A 17119-nucleotide genomic window follows, 5' to 3' on the forward strand; every position below is an offset into this window, starting at 1 on the left:
CCGAAACTTTTTCCGATACGTCTCTCGAGTCAGATTAAAACTTTTTAGCAGGGCAGATTTTATTGCCTCATTGTCCTGGTCACTCTCAGAGGAAAGAGAAGCAAACACATCCAGAGCTTTTCCTCTCAACCGTGGGGTTAGATATCGTCCCCACTGTTCCTTAGGTAGATGGAACTGCCGGCAAACCTTTTCAAAGCCCCTCAGGACCACATCCAGATCACCATCTTTCTCCAACATGGGGAAATGTTCCAAGCGGGGTTTGTGGTCTCCTTGATCCTGCACATCACTCCGTGCGGATGAAGCATCCCCTCTCAGCCTCAGAACCTCCAGTTCATGCCTTCGCTGGGCCTCTCTTTCTGCGGCCTCTCTCTCTGCAGCCCGCGCCTGTGCCTCTCTCTATGCAGTTTGGGACTGGAGAAGCAGTTGGAGTTTCATATTGGCATCCACATTCCCAAGGTGTTGTAAGGCAGTCCGCATATAAGAGTCCGAAGCCTCATGTGGAGTACTGTCCTGATGGGGAGTAATGTTGTATTCCCCAGGAGATATCAGTCCTTGGATGGCAGTTCCGGCTGTAGGACTTTGTCTCATGTCACTCAGCTCTTCTGCACGGGCATCATACTCCACAAGATCTGCAATAAGTTGTTCCTTGTTCTTTCCTGCAGTAGGGATGTCCTCTTCTTGGCACATTAGCTCCAGTGCAGGCTTGGACTGCTTACGATATTCCTCCATATTTCCAAGATGAGACAGAGGAGGTAAAACAGGAGATGGGAGGACAGAACTGTCTTGCATTCTTTTTGTATGTCTTTTAAACCAGCACTGAGCTCTGTCTTTGGAATTTACACTCAAGTATATGTATGCAATTTCTTTCTAGTGCTAAGATTTCCTTACAGGTAAAATCCAGCAAGCACTAAAAATCTCTAAATATATCCCGACGCTGCCACCAGTTGTCACGATCACACCCTATTGGTCCAGCCAAGACATTAGAGAGAGTGTGATGGTGCAAGGGTTAAAGCCACCAGACCTCTGGGTATCCACTACTAGTCCCAGCAAGTCACCAAATTAACCCTTAGATAAACGTGTTTCCACCAGAGCTGCCTTCAGAGAGGTGAGCTCCTATATTTAGAGATCAAAGACCAGAGCTGATTAATAAAACATTTAATCTGATAAAAGGTTTCACAGTGCTAAATATATATAAATACATGTGCAATCTCCACCACAGCACAAATAATCAGAGGTCCAGGATCAAGTGGAAAGGCTTCCAAGTTTATTCACACCATAAATGTGATAGCGGTGCAATGTTTCGGCAAACTGCCTTTGTCAAGCATATATAAATACAGGAACAAATGACATACAGGTACAAAAATATATAAAAGAGTTTGCAAGGCAAGTTCAGAAAATAAAAGATGAAGTTCTTACAGCATGATGATATAGCCGTCCTTCAGTGAGTTCCAGCTGTTCTTAGGATGGTCTTGTCAGCTTGTGGCCCAGCTTTTAACAACCAACTTTTGAGTCTAGCATTGTTTTAAATATCATATCTGCTTTCCCCCCTCCCCTCTGATCCCCACCAGGGGGTCTTCTCTCTTCCTGGCCCCTTATCTGTTTGATTATATGATGGGACCAGAGTGCATGACTTCAAAAAAGCCTTTGACTCCAAAGGAGATGTAAACAAACAGCCAGACCCCCCCAAAAAATGCAATACACAAAACACAGTCTGAATGACCTCTCACCCATGTCTTGGATAAGACATTACACAGTTACAATTATAATACACCTATCGGATTTTAACCTCTTCAGGACACAGGGCGTATGGATACGCCCTGCATTCCGAGTCCTTAAGGACTGAGGGCGTATCCATACGCCCGTGGGAAATACGGTCCCCACCGCTAGCCGGTTGGGAACCGGAGCCGGATGCCTGCTGAAATCGTTCAGCAGGCATCGCGGCATATCGCCCAGGGGGGTCATTATGTCCCCCCATGTCGGCGATGGCCGCAGGTTGCTGGACAATTCAGCCCAGCGATCTGCGGCGATTCCGTGTCAATCGGGTCTCCAGTGACCCGGTGACCCGGAATTACTGGCTGATCGGGGCCATCTCTGACGGCCTCGAACAGCCATAGCCAGCAGGGGTGAGGTGGCACTGGTGCCACCTCACGATCGCCCTGATTCGTCGGCCGGTTTACCGGCCGACCAATCAGGGCACCTGCTGCGGGTGTCTCTCCCACAACCCGCCTCGCCCCTCTTCCGGAGGACGTGATCGGGAAGTTGACCCCGGCAGCTGGGGACCCCGATCCCCGGTGTCCCAGGCGGCGTGGAGCAGCAGTTGGTGGTGAGTGACAGCCTCCTGCTGTTGCTTAGCAACAGCTCCCAGCATGCAAAAAGGGCATGCTGGGAGCTGTAGTTATGCAACAGCAGGAGGCAGACCACCACAACTCCCAGCATTCCCTTATTTTGCAACAGCTGGAGGCACATTTTTTCTATGGAAAAGTGTACCTTCAGCTGTTGTATAACTACAACTCCCAGCTTGCACAAACAGCTAAAGTGCATGCTGGGAGCTGTAGCGGTGCATCTGCTGGTTGCATAACTACAACTCCCAGCATGCCCATTGGCTGTCGGTGACTGCTGAGAGTTGTAGTTTTGAAACAGCTGAAGGCACACTGGTTGTGAAACTCAGTTTTTTTTTTACCTAACTCAGAGTTTCACGACCGGTGTGCCTCCAGCTGTTGCAAACTACAATTCCCAGTATGCACCGTACATGCTGGGAGTTGTAGTTTTTCAACAGCTGGAGGCACACTGGTTGCGAAACACTGAGTTAGATCACAAACTCAGTGATACATAACCAGTGTGCCTACAGCTGTTGTAAAACTAAAACTCTCAGCATGTACAGTCTGTCAGCGCATGCTGGGAGTTGTAGTTTTGCAACAGCTGGATGTTCCCCCCTCCCCAATGTGAACGTACAGGGTACACTCACATGGGCGGAGGTTTACAGTAAGTATCCGGCTGCAAGTTTGAGCTGCAGCAAATTTTCTGCTGCAGCTCAAACTGCGAGCGAGAAACTACTGTGAACCCCCGCCCGTGCGACTGTACCCTAAAAACACTACACTACACTAACCCAAAATAAAATAAAAAGTAAAAAACACTACATATACACATACCCCTACACAGCCCCCCTCCCCAATAAAAATGAAAAATGTCTGGTACGCCACTGTTTCCAAAATGGAGCCTCCAGCTGTTGCAAAACAACTACTCCCAGTATTACCAGACAGCCACTGACTGTCCAGGCATGCTGGGAGTTTTACAACAGCTGGAGGCACCCTGTTTGGAAATCACTGGCGTAGAATACCCCTATGTCCACCCCTATGCAAATCCCTACTTCAGGCCTCAAATGCGTATGGCGCTCTCAATTTGGAGCCCTGTCGTATTTCAAGGCAACAGTTTAGGGTCACATATGGGGTATCGCCGTACTCGGGAGAAATTGGGCTTCAAATTTTGGGGGGTATTTTCTGCCTTTACCCTTTTTAAAAATGTAACATTTTTGGGAAAACAAGCATTTTAGGTAAAAAAATATTTTTTTTTTTACATATGCAAAAGTCGTGAAACACCTGTGGGGTATAAAAGGTTCACTTAACCCTTTGTTACGTTCCCCGAGGGGTCTAGTTTCCAAAATATAATGCCATGTGTTTTATTTATTTTTTTGCTGTCCTGGCACCATAGGGGCTTCATAAATGCGGCATGCCCCCAGAGCAAAATTTGCTTCCAAAAAGCCAAATGTGACTACTCCTCTTCTGAGACCTGTAGTGCACCAGCAGAGCACTTTTCACCCCCATATGGGGTGTTTTCTGATTTGGGAGAAATGGGGCTTCAAATGTTGGGGGGTATTTTCTGCTATTACCCTTTTTAAAAATGTAAAATGTTTGGGAAAACAAGCATTTTAGGTAAAAATATATATATAATTTTTTACATTTGCAAAAGTCATGAAGCACCTGTGGGGTATTAAGGCTCACTTTATCCCATGTTACATTCCCCGAGGGGTCTAGTTTCCAAAATGGTATGCCATGTGTTTTTTCTTTGCTGTTTTGACACCCTAGGGGCTTCCTAAAGGTGACATGCCACCCAAAAACCATTTCAGAAAAATGTTCTCTCCAAAATCCCCTTGTCGCTCCTTCGCTTCTGAGCCCTCTACTGCGCCCGCCGAACACTTTACATAGACATATGAGGTATGTGCTTACTCGAGAGAAATTGGGCTACAAATACAAGTAAAAATGTTCTCCTTTTACCACTTGCAAAAATTCAAAAATTGGGTCTACAAGAACATGCGAGTGTAAAAAATGAAGATTTAGAATTTTCTCCTTCACTTTGCTGCTATTCCTGCAAAACACCTAAAGGGTTAAAACACTGACTGAATGTCATTTTTAATACTTTGGGGGTGTAGTTTTTATAATGGGGTCATATAGGGGGTATTTCTAATATCAAGACCCTTCAAATTTACTTCAAAACTGAACTGGTCCCTGAAAAATATCGAGTTTGAAAATTTTGTGAAAAATTGGAAAATTGCTGCTGAACTTTGAAGCCCTCTGATGTCTTCCAAAAGTAAAAACTCATCAATTTTATGATGCAAACATAAAGCAGACATATTGTATATGTGAATCAAAAAAAAATTATTTGTAATATAAATTTTTCTTACAAGCAGAAAGCTTCAAAGTTAGAAAAATGCAAAATTTACAAATTTTTCATCAAATTTTGGGATTTTTCACCAAGAAAGGATGCAAGTTACCACAAAAATTTACTACTATGTTAAAGTAGAATATGTCACGAAAAACAATCTCGGAATCAGAATGATAACTAAAAGCATTTCAGAGTTATTAATGTTTAAAGTGACAGTGGTCACATGTGCAAAAAACGCTCTGGTCCTTAAGGCCAAAATGGGCTTGATCCTTAAGGGGTTAATAATCAGGCCTTGGGCCTGACACCAACTTATATAGGTTTTATTTTGTTTTACTTCTTTTAAAAAATTATAACTTTTTGTACAAAAATTAGCATGTATAAAAAATTTCCTTTTCCAACCCCTATAACTTTTTTATTTTTTCATATATGGGGCTATATGAGGGCTCATTTTTTGTGCCATAATCTCTAGTTTTCATCAGTACCATTTTTTGATTGCTTTTATTAAATTTTTTTAGGGTAAACAATGCGACCAAAAATACACAGTTTTGGATTTTGATATTTTTTTACATGAACGTCATTGACCGTGCGTGCGGCTTAACCTCTTAAGGACCCAGGGCGTATGGATACGCCCTCACACCCTGGGCCTTAAGGTTTTCCGGTCTCTGCCGCGGGCCGGAATCCAGGGCAAACGCCGAGGGGGGCCATGTAGGCCCCCCATGTCGGCGATCGCCGCAAATCGCAAGGGAAATCACCCTTGCGATCTGCGGCGATACCGGGCTGATCGGGTCTCTGGGACCCGACCGCCCGGTAATTTCGCATGATCCCGGCTGTCACAGACAGCCAGGACCATGCTAAAGAATAGGAGCGAGGTGGCAAACCGGCCACCTCCTCCTATTCCCTGCGATCCGTCGGTTAGTTAACCGACCAATCGCAGGCGGGGGGCGGTTACTTCCTCCCGTCCTGCCCGGCCCCTGAAAGTCCGGAGAGGACGGGAGGAAGACCGGAGGACGCTGCGGGGGACGGGGGAGTGCTGGGGACCGGCCCCGGTACTTACCTCGTCCCTGAAGACCCGGATCCCGGCGAGGAAGATGGCGGCGGCGGCGACAGGTGAGTAGATCTTCAGCCACGGTCGGGCCCTTTACAGCAATGCACGTCGCCGTAAAGCGACATGCATTGCTGTATTGGGACCCTGTAAACTACAACTCCCAGCATGCCCAGACAGCCCTTGGCGTCTGGGCATGCTGGGAGTTGCAGTTTTGCAACATCTGGAGGTCCACAGTTTGGAGAACACTGTGCCCTTCCAGATGTTGCAAAACTACACATCCTCAGCATGCCCTTACTGTCTAGGCATGCTGGGAGTTGTAGTTCTGTAACATCTGGCCCTTCAGATGTTGCAGAACTACAACTCCCAGCATGCCTGGACAGTAAGGGCATACTGGGAGTTGTAGTTTTGCAACATCTGGAAGGGCACAGATTGGGAACCACTGTATTAGTGGTCTGCAAACTGTAGTCCTCCAGATGTTGCAAAACTACAACTCCAAGCATGCTGGGAGTTGTAGTTCGGCAACATCTGGCTCTAAAGATGTTGCCGAACTACTACTCCCAGCATGTTTGAGAATGCTGAGAGTTGTGGTTTTGCAACAACTGGTGGCACACTGGTTGGGAAACATTGTCTGTTTCCTAACTCAGTGTTTCCCAACCAGTGTTCCTCCAGCTGTTGCAAAACTATAACTACCAGCATGCACTGATAGACTGTGCATGCTGGGAGTTGTAGTTTTGCAACAGCTGGAGGTCCCCCCCTGTGAATGTACAGGGTACACTCACGTGGGCAGGGGGCTTACAGTGAGTATCAGGCTGCAAGTTTGCGATGCAGCAAATTTTGCGCGGCAGCTCAAACTCGCTGTAACCCCCTGCCCATGTGACTGTAACCTAAAAACACTACACTACACTAACACAAAATAAAATAATAAGTAAAAAACACTACATATACACATACCCCTACACAGCCCCCCTCCCCAATAAAAATGAAAAACGTCTGGTACGATACTGTTTCCAAAATGGAGCCTTCAGCTGTTGCAAAACAACAACTCCCAGTATTGCTGGACAGCCGTTGACTGTCCAAGCATGCTGGGAGTTTTGCAACAGCTGGAGGCACCCTGTTTGGGAATCACTGGCGTAGAATACCCCTATGTCCACCCCTATGCAAATCCCTAATTCAGGCCTCAAATGCGCATGGCGCTCTCACTTTGGAGCCCTGTCGTATTTCAAGGCAACAGTTTAGGGTCACATATGGGGTATCGCCGTACTCGGGAGAAATTGCCTAACAAATTTTGTGGGGCTTTTTCTCCTTTCACCCCTTAGGAAAATGTGAAGTTGGGGTCTACACCAGCATGTTAGTGTAAAAAAATAAATTTTTTACACTAACATGCTGGTGTTGCCCTATACTTTTCATTTTGACAAGAGGTAAAAGGGAAAAAAGCCCCCAAAATTTGTAATGCAATTTCTCCTGACTACGGAGATACCCCATATGTGGGCGCAAAGTGCTCTGGGGGCGCACAACAAGGCCCAGAAGGGAGAGTGCGCCATGTACATTTGAGGTGATTTGCACAGGGGTGGCTGATTGTTACAGCGGTTTTGACAAACGCAAAAAAAACTAAACCCCACATGTGACCCCATTTCGGAAACTGCACCCCTCACGGAATGTAATGAGGGGTCCAGTGAGAATTTACCCCCCACTGGTGTCTGACAGATCTTTGGAACAGTGGGCTGTGCAAATTAAAAATGTTGTACAGACCACTGTTCCAAAGATCTGACAGTACCCCTTGTTACATTCCTCAAGGGGTCTAGTTTCCAAAATGGTATGCCATGTGAGGGTTATTTTGCTGTCCTGGCACCATAGGGGCTTCCTAAATGCGAAGTGCCCCCCGAGCAAAATTTGCTCTCAAAAAGCCAAATATGACTCCTTCTCTTCTGAGCATTGTAGTTCGCTCGTAGTGCACTTCAGGTCAACTTATGGGGTACCTCCATACTCAGAAGAGATGGGGTTACACATTTTGCGGGGTATTTTCTGCTATTAACCCTTGCAAAAATGTGAAATTTGGGGGAATCACATTTTTGTGAAATTTTATTTTATTTTTTTACATATGCAAAAGTCGTGAAACACATGTGGGGTATTAAGGCTCACTTTATTCCTTGTTACGTTCCTCAAGGGGTCTTGTTTCCAAAATGGTATGGCATGTGTTTTTTTTTTGCTGTTCTGGCACCATAGGGGCTTCCTAAATGCAACATGCCCCCCAAAAACCATTTCAGAAAAACGTACTCTCCAAAATCCCCTTGTCACTCCTTCGGTTCTGAGCCCTCTACTGCGCCCACCGAACACTTTACATAGACATATGAGGTATGTGCTTACTCGAGAGAAATTGGGCTACAAATATAAGTATCCATTTTCTCCTTTTACCCCTCGTAAAAATTCAAAAATTGGGTCTACAAGAACATGCGGGTGTAAAAATGAAGATTGTGAATTTTCTCCTTCACTTTCCTGCTATTCCTGTGAAACACCTAAAGGGTTAAAAGGCTGACCGAATATCATTTTGTATACTTTGGGGGGTGCAGTTTTTATAATGGGGTCATTTGTGGGTTATTTCTAAGATGAAGACACTTCAAATCCACTTCAAACCTGAACTGGTCCCTGAAAAATAGTGAGTTTGGAAATTTTGTGAAAAATTGGAAAATTGCTGCTGAACTTTGAAGCCCTCTGGTGTCTTCCAAAAGTAAAAACTTGTCAATTTTATGATGCAAACATAAAGTAGACATATTGTATATGTGAATAAAAAATTAAAATATTTTAAATATCCATTTTCCTTACAAACAGAGAGCTTCAAAGTTAGAAAAATGCAAAATTTTCAAATTTTTCATAACATTTTCACATTTTTCACCAAGAAAGGATGCAAGTTACAATTTTTTTTTACCACTATGTTAAAGTAGAATATGTCACGAAAAATCATTCTCGGAATCAGATTGATAACTAAAAGCATTTCAGAGTTATTAATGTTTAAAGTGACAGTGGTCAGATGTTCAAAAAATGGCCGGGTCCTAAGGTGTAAAATGGCTGGGTCCTTAAGAGGTTAATTAACGTTATATTTTTATGTTCGAACGTTTACACACTTGGTGATACCACATATGTTTATGTTTATTTTTGTTTACTTTTTTTTAATGGGAAATGGGAGGTGATTCAAACTTTTATTAGGGAAGGGGTTAATTCACATTTATTTACTTTTTTTTTTTTTACTTTTCTTACACTATGTTGTAGTCCCTATATGGGGACGATTACATGCAATCTTCAGATTGCATACACTGTTCAATGCTATGCCATAGCAAAGCATTGGTCAGCGTTATCGCTACTCTGCTGCTTCAGCCCTCCCGCCGTCCTCTCAGCTGATCAGGACACCACAGTTTTACCACGGTGGTCCCAATCAGCTCCGCTAAGCTGCTGGGACAGTTTTATTCCAATTTAGACACTGCGATCAACTTTGTCTAAGTGGTTAATGCCGAGCATCACTGCAATCGGTGATGTCCGGCATTAGCCACAGGTCCTGATGACTGAGAGCTGCCAGGACCACCTCACTATGACGCGGGCTCAACTCCTGAGCCCGCGTTATAGAAGGGGAGTGGGACAAGGGTGTACAGGTTAAGGCTGTTCTTTGAATAGTTACATAGTTGCATAGATTATAAGGTTAAAAACAGACAAGAGTCCATCAAGTTAAACCTAAAACCCTACTATGTTTATCCAGAGGAAGGCAAAAAAAAATCCCTATGAGGCTGATATCAATTGTCCCATACCAGAGGAAAAATTCCTTTCCGACTCCAGTATGGCAATGAGAATAAATCCCTAGATCAACGTTCTATCCACTTAAACTTAGTATACATAACCAGTAATACTATATTTTCTAGAAAAACATTCACACCCCCTCTTAAACTTGAATAATAAAATTGGATTTTATATTTTTGTAATTTCTGTGTACCTTTTTCCCTCTCGCTTCTCATACAGGTATGCATATAATGTAGCATCAGCTTTGTTTAATAATTAATTTATTAAGTGGTTGCTGCCTACATTTCTATACACTAAATTTTATTTGATTCTTTTGATATGATCTTAAAGCGTACCTGTCAGATCCCACACAAAAAAATGTTACTCAGTACCTAATCCTTACTATATACATGTATTTTTATGCCTCCTTTTTTTAGCTCATAGCATTAGAAATTCTAAGTAGGGGTACTCTCTGTAGGTAGGTCCCATTAAAGATAGTAGCTCCCTGTATATAGTTGCAGTCCCCAGTATATAGTAGTAGCAGCCACTAACATATAATAATAGCAGCCCCCCTTTAGGTAGTAGAAGCAGCAGCCCCCTAGGTGGTAGTAGTGGTAGAAGCCCCTTTAGACAGTAGTTGCCCCCTTCAGGTAGTAATAGCAGTAGCCCCCTTTATGCCCCCTTTAGGTAGTAGTTGCAGGAGCCCCATTTAGGTAGTAAAAGCAGGAGCCCCCTTTAGGTAGTAAAAGTAGTAACCCCCTTTAGGTAGTAATAGCAGTAGCCTTCTTTGGGTAGTAGTAGCAGTAGCCACCTTTAGGTAGTAAAAGCAGCAGCAAAAAACATAAAATATTCTCAATAGGCTTTGGCACGGTCCATGGCCTCTTCTTTCTTCTGCCGAGGGCTGTAAGATGCGCTTATAGTCCCAAACCTGCTAGCACGTCACCAACGCTGCAGCACAGTCGCAGTGAAGCGGGTGAGTTTCACTGCCGCTGCACAGCGAGGTGACGGATGGCTGGAGGGTTGATTGTGGGGCATACGGGGGGGGGGGGGTAGGGTCGTCACCGAGTAATGTTGGGGGGCCATGTTACTGACCAAAACCTGTATACTGAAATCAATTTTACCAATAATACTAGTATGCAAGGAGGAAATAATATTACCATATATATCACCATCATATTGTCACTGACCAAATCTAGTATACTGAGACTGATATTACCAATAATACCAGTATACAAGGAGAAATATTATCGCTGTAAATATCGACCTTATAATATGCATAGTGATGTCACAGTACAGGAATAATGCACACAGTAATGTCACATTACAGAGATAATACACACAGTGATGTCACAGTTTAGGACTACTGTGCACATTGATGTCACAGTATAGGGATAATGCACACAGTGATGTCACAGTACAGGGAAAATATATACAGTGATATCACAGTACAAGCATAATAAACAGAGATGTCACAGTACATGGATAATACACACAATGCTGTCACAGTACAGGAATAATGTACAAAAGGTAACACACACAGTGATGTCACAGTACAGGGATAATATACACAGTGATGTCACAGTACAGGGATAATACACACAGTGATGTCACAGTACAGGGAAAATACACACAGTGATGTCACAGTACAGGGATAATACACAGTGATGTCACAGTACAGGGATAACACACTCAGTGGCATCACAGTACAGGTATAATATACACAGTGGTTTCACAGTACAGGGATAATACACACAGTGATGTCACAGTACAGGGATAATATACACAGTAATGTCACAGTGCCAAGATAATACAGACAGTGATATCACAGGATAAAGATAATACACACTGTGACGTTACAGTACAGAGATAATAAATACAGTGATGTCATAATAAAGGGCTAATGTGCACAGTGATGTCACAGTACAGGTATAATAAACAGTGATGTCACAGTACAGGGATAATACACAGTGATGTCACAGTACAGGGATAATACACACAGTGATGTCACAGTACAGGGATAATACACACAGTGATGTCACAGTACAGGGATAATACACACGGTGATGTCACAGTACAGAGATAATACACAGTGATGTCACAGTACAGTAATAATACATACAGTGATGTCACAGTACAGAGATAATACATACAGTGATGTCACACTACAGGGATAATACACAGTGATGTCACAGTACAGAGATAATACACATAGTGATGTCATAGTACAGAGATAATGAGCACAGTAATGTCCCAATACAGGCATACTACACACAGTGAAGTGCCCATGTTTCCTTTAGCCCCTACCCTCCTTGTAGATGTCCCTGAGTGGAAGTGCCCACGTGTCTACTTGCTTGGCTAAAGAAATACCCTGTACCCACAATTTTTACACCTGCTTAGTACATTTGTAAAATAATGGCATTAATGAGTGATCTACCAAGATCAACACAAAAAAGTTACAGTGTTTACAGCCTCTTTACTATGGGAAAAACCTGACTTTCTAGTACATTTACTATTGTTTCTGCTTCTCACATGCTCCACGGACCTAACACAGTTAAAATGCATTAATGTACATGTGCCTATGAGATCTCATAGATGACTCCGCACATAAGTATTTGTTTAGTTTGAATATGGAATTCATTGGATCATTCACTGAAAATGAGGTGAACGGGAATTAAGCGAATGAATTAATTGCTGATTGTTGTCATGCCACAGAAATTAACACACCTCTTTAAATTGGAGGAGTTATAATTGACGGATTAATATAAATAGAGACATCGCTAGATGATGCACTGGAACAGTCGCAGTTTGGACTTTAACTGAGGATCTAAAGGTACTGGCTGAGTTTACAATCGTCTTGTACTAGTGGATTGAGAAGAAGAAGTCCTTTTTCATGCAATTGCATCTAAACTTGTATGGATCTTTTTTTGTGGATTGGTTTTATAGCACTTTCCAAGACTTGAGATTTTTGGGGACATTTTGTTGTGATGTTGTCCAGATCATCTACCAGAACAAGTGGCATAGATAATCTGTTTGTTTGCTGATCTCAACCAGACTACAATATAGGTGGTTGTACCTGGTACATATTGTTTGTATTGTATTTGAACTGTTGTATGGTGGATACTATGTTGTTGGTATTTTGTATAACTCCATATGGCGTTATAAGGCTTGCCAGAATGTCTTAAACTTGTGTGGGGCTCAAGTTCAATTTTGTTGTCCCTCTGTTTAAGAATTGTTAATGCTAGAATAATCTGTTCTATGCATTAGGTATGGGATTATTTTTGGTTCTTAAGGAATAATGGGAACCTATGTTAGTCTGCACTGCTTTTTTACCGCATACATACAATTCTCAATGTAACATTTTTTTGAGGGGGTCTTAACAGTTCTGCTTAGGAATGTTGTTTATATAATATTATTGGCACAGTAAATGTTATATATCATGTACAAAAGTTTATATATATATATATATATATATATATATGTACTCTTTGCATACAGCAGAACTTTTTAAGACCCAAACAAGTGTTCCATTGCTAATTCTATGTATGTATTTATCTATTTTACTGTCTATGGAATCTTGTCATTGCCATCTTGATTCTATGGATATATGGATCTTTTTTGACATAGTTACATAGTTAGTACGGTTGAAAAAAGACATACGTCCATCAAGTCCAACCAGGGAATTGAAGGGTAGGGGTGTGGCGCGATATTGGGGAAGGGATGGGATTTTATATTTCTTCATAGGCATAGCAGAACCCAAAGCTGTGTGGTACATTGATATGTGTTTTTTAATATTAATTGCCTTTTATGGCTATCGCAAGAAGAAGGGTGTTTTCAAATGTCATCTATGACCTATGGTGTGCTTATTAATATTAATGGAAAGAGTTGGGCAATGTAGGAGCGTTATAGTGAGATTAGCATAATATCTTACAGAATAAATATAGAATCAATGATCTGTCAAGATATGTGAGTAGAAGGTTGTGGCTTTGTTTATTGCTATGCAGAACCAGTTATTTGACTTAATTAAAGAAAATATGACAATTTTTTGTTGTTTTTTGTTTTGTTTTGTTGAAAATAAGGCATTTTTTAGTTTTTTTTGTGCCAGCCCTTTTTACAAAAATCTAGTCTTCATTACCCCCTTATGATGGATAGTAACATAGTAACAAACTTCTCATATAGACATTTTATGAAGCAGTGCCATCTTGTGGTATGTAGAAATGTGAATCTTGCGGCAAGCTATAAGTTGTTGTACTTAATTGTTTTCGGTGTATAATTGGCCTATACAGTGTAATTTTATCAAGCAACTATATATATATAGTTACATGTTCTATATTGCTTAGCATTTGCCTCTCTAATGTGTTGCCTTCATTTTCCATCTCATCTAGGAAAGAAAGGACTAGTGAAAAACAACCGGCACCATGGCAGGAGGCGAAGAAGTTGCGCAACCAAATAACTGCAGAAGCTGTAAGGATTTCACCGTATACATGTTTGATTTTGTAATATTGTATTATTTTTCAACTATTTTGTAACAGGGCTGAAAGTGTTCTACTTTTGTCATGTATCTATAACATGTCAAAAGTTTTCAGAAACTATAACAATACGTTAATTCTGCCCAGTTGGCAAGAGCAACCGGCATGGATGTCATTCCAGCCTTAATCTTATGTATGTCAGGAATCTAATCAAGAGTCCTTAATGGCATCTCCGCATAGTTATGAAGGTTATGAAGTGATAGAGTAGCTGTGATATATCACTTCACTATGTTGATTTGCATAGTTATTGATTCATTATTAGCTTCATACTAAAAATAAACATTTAGATACAAGTAAAAAAAAATCTTATTAATTAATTTCATTAATTTAAGATAATTGATAAACTAATTTAATATAATTCTCTTTTCATACTGTAGGCTGCTGCAATCTCAGAATGAGTAAGTATAACCCACTCTTTGTAGTCCTGATTAATATATGATGTATATTTATTATGTCATCTTAACATGTTCATTTTACATTTTAGTAATTCAGATGGCGTTCTTTGGAATATGGACTGCGATAAGCGTTGCATTGATCGTTGTAGGTAAGTACAGCTTGAAAAGTTTAACGATTTTTATAGAAATATTTAGGCACTTGTGAATAATCTTCGCTTAGCTTTTTTTTAACGTTTCTTTTCTATTTTATTTAGGTGGAAAATACAGAGATGAGTGTATAGAAGAACCTTACATCCCAGTGTATATGATTGTTGCTGGGGCATTCAGCTTTGCATATTGGGTACTATTACCTTTTGAATGCTGTTTTCCTACTCTTAGAAGAATTGTCAGCATTCTTGTGGCTATGTTTGTCTTCGCCTGGTTTATTGCAGGTAAGAACTTGACTAGTGTAGATATGCAGCTAAGGATTGTCATTGTCTACTCATTTACAAGTAAGCAATATCGGCATGTCAGGGTAGAGTAAAATTGGACAACCAACGGGGTACTTGTAAAATCTTTAATAATCAATATATTACACACCAACCACATAAGCCATAACATTAAACCTAATGACTTACACTGATTATCTCATGGAACCTGTCAAGGAGTGGGAGATATTAGGCAGCAAGTAACTCAATTTATGACCTTCATGTGGATGAATGATATGTATGATCAGGATCAGAGCATCTCCAAAAAGGAAAGTCTTATGGGGTGGTCCCATTATACAGTGGTTATTACCTACCAAAAGTGGGCAATGGAAGAACAACAGCAGAACTAACTACAAGGTTGTGAGGGCCCGAGGGTTATTTTTGAGGGCAAAGGCTAATTTGTCTGGTCTGATCCCACAAAAAAAAGCTACTTTAGCACAAGATGCCAAAACACATAGGGGGAGATTTACCAAGACTGGCATTTCATAAAATCCCATCCCCGTCAACATTTGTTCATTTTGAGGCACCTGACTACACAATATTATACATTGGCTTATTTTACATCTATGTAGTTGTTACATTGGAAGTTTGTGTAACTTGTGTAAAATTTATAAAAGTATCTTTCCCTTTTCAGGCAGCGTCTGGGTCTTCAGAATTTATCATATCACAAACAGATATTGCCACAAAGGCATGTATCTCTTCATTTTCTCTGTCCTGATTATTCAATACATTTTTATTGGACTCGGAGTCATTGCCAGCCTTCTCGCCTGCCTTTGCTGTGAGAATTCTGTAAGTACATTTTTTGGTCTTATTATTATTTACTTATTTTACTTTTATTTTATTTTGGGACCTAAATCCACAATCCAAATCCATGCCATTGTGTTTAAGGCCAAAGAAACACAAGTATCTATTAAAAGTACCCATACATCTGTACTGCAGTATAATTCTAGTGTAAGATCATGGGCAGGAGTTCACTGTTACCGTAATTCATTAATGTGTTCTTTAAACAGGGAATGATTCTCATATAAAAAATTCTGTCATACGGGAATCATTGCATGCATGGCTACTATGTACATGTCATTTTTACATTTTAGCCTGTATTTTTCATAATTGTTACATTTTATAGATTTTATTGTTCTTGTTATACGCTTCTAAAATGTTCTAATTTTGTGTCTTTTCTCTTTTTCTACAGTGTGTCGCCAGAATATGCAAATACTTTGAGGCCCTCTTAGAGTGCTGCCCTTGTTTGGAGTGCTTAAGATGTTTCCAGAACCTCTCGTGCTCATGCTTAAAATGTTTAGAATGCTGCCAAAATCTGCCATGCTGCAGATGGCTAAAATGCTGCAAGTGCCTAGACTGCTGCAAGTGCCTACAGTGCTGTAAATGCCTCGATTGCACTAAATGCCTAGAGTGCTGCAAGTGTCTACAGTGCTCCTGCCTACAGAACTGCAACTGCCTACAGTGCTGCAGCTGTCTGGAGAACTGCAATTGTCTACAGTGCTTAAAATGCTCAGACTGTTGTAAATGTTTGCAGTGCTGTGACTGCTTCAAGTCCTTGTGCTGCTGCTGTAAAAGTATCCAGTGCAGCAGTTGTCTAAACTGCAGCTTGTGCGCCTCGTGCTGCAGCTGTTTACCGTGTTGTGCTGCTAAGGTCTGAGCAGCGTCAGCACAGATCCATTCGTCAGTTGGGTATATAAATTATTATTGTTCTATCGTTACTGTATAAAATGCAGGACACTAAGAGTTTCCATGACCTCATTTGTTGTTTGAACCATCAGATGATTAAAAAGTGGATTAGCTAAAGATTTGTTTTTACAGCCAATATGACAAATATATAATATTTATTAATAACATGATGTATTCACTGCTATATTGTGTGCGCAGGTTTAAGGTGATACTAGCCTCCTGCCCTGTGCACTCGTATCACTTAATAAGTGGTTGGGGTCGAGTATATACATAATCAATGAATATGATGCAAAGCATTCCAAGCACAAAAGTGTTTTTGTATGAATTTGAGCCTAAAATAAAATTACAAGGCTGAACCAGTCCCGTAATGGTAGCAGATTTAAAAAAAAACAAAACAAAAGCATTATTACAGTCCAAAATGTGAATTGAGAAAGCTGGAATCAGACAGGTAGAAACTTGTATCCGGATCTGTATTGCAGAGTGAGTTACAAGTCAAAAGCAATAAAACTTGACAAAGCTACGTTCAACATACTAGTTAGATCCAAATTATAACAATGGTCAATATAATATCAACCTAAA

The 17119-nt window shown here is 41.2% G+C and overlaps 1 protein-coding gene across 1 annotated transcript; it reads left to right on the forward strand.

The window, feature by feature from the left end:
- The first annotated feature begins 13880 nt into the window (after nt 1–13880).
- On the forward strand, nt 13881–16511 carry LOC130277510 (uncharacterized). The gene is made up of 6 exons (XM_056528188.1): nt 13881–13927; nt 14370–14390; nt 14477–14536; nt 14642–14818; nt 15489–15643; nt 16047–16511. The coding sequence occupies exons 1-6, from the start codon at nt 13882–13884 to the stop codon at nt 16509–16511; spliced, it is 924 nt and encodes a 307-aa protein (XP_056384163.1). The 5' UTR covers nt 13881.
- The last annotated feature ends 608 nt before the right edge of the window (nt 16512–17119 follow it).

This window comes from Hyla sarda, chromosome 6 (assembly GCF_029499605.1).
Source record: "Hyla sarda isolate aHylSar1 chromosome 6, aHylSar1.hap1, whole genome shotgun sequence".
Taxonomy (NCBI): domain Eukaryota; kingdom Metazoa; phylum Chordata; class Amphibia; order Anura; family Hylidae; genus Hyla; species Hyla sarda.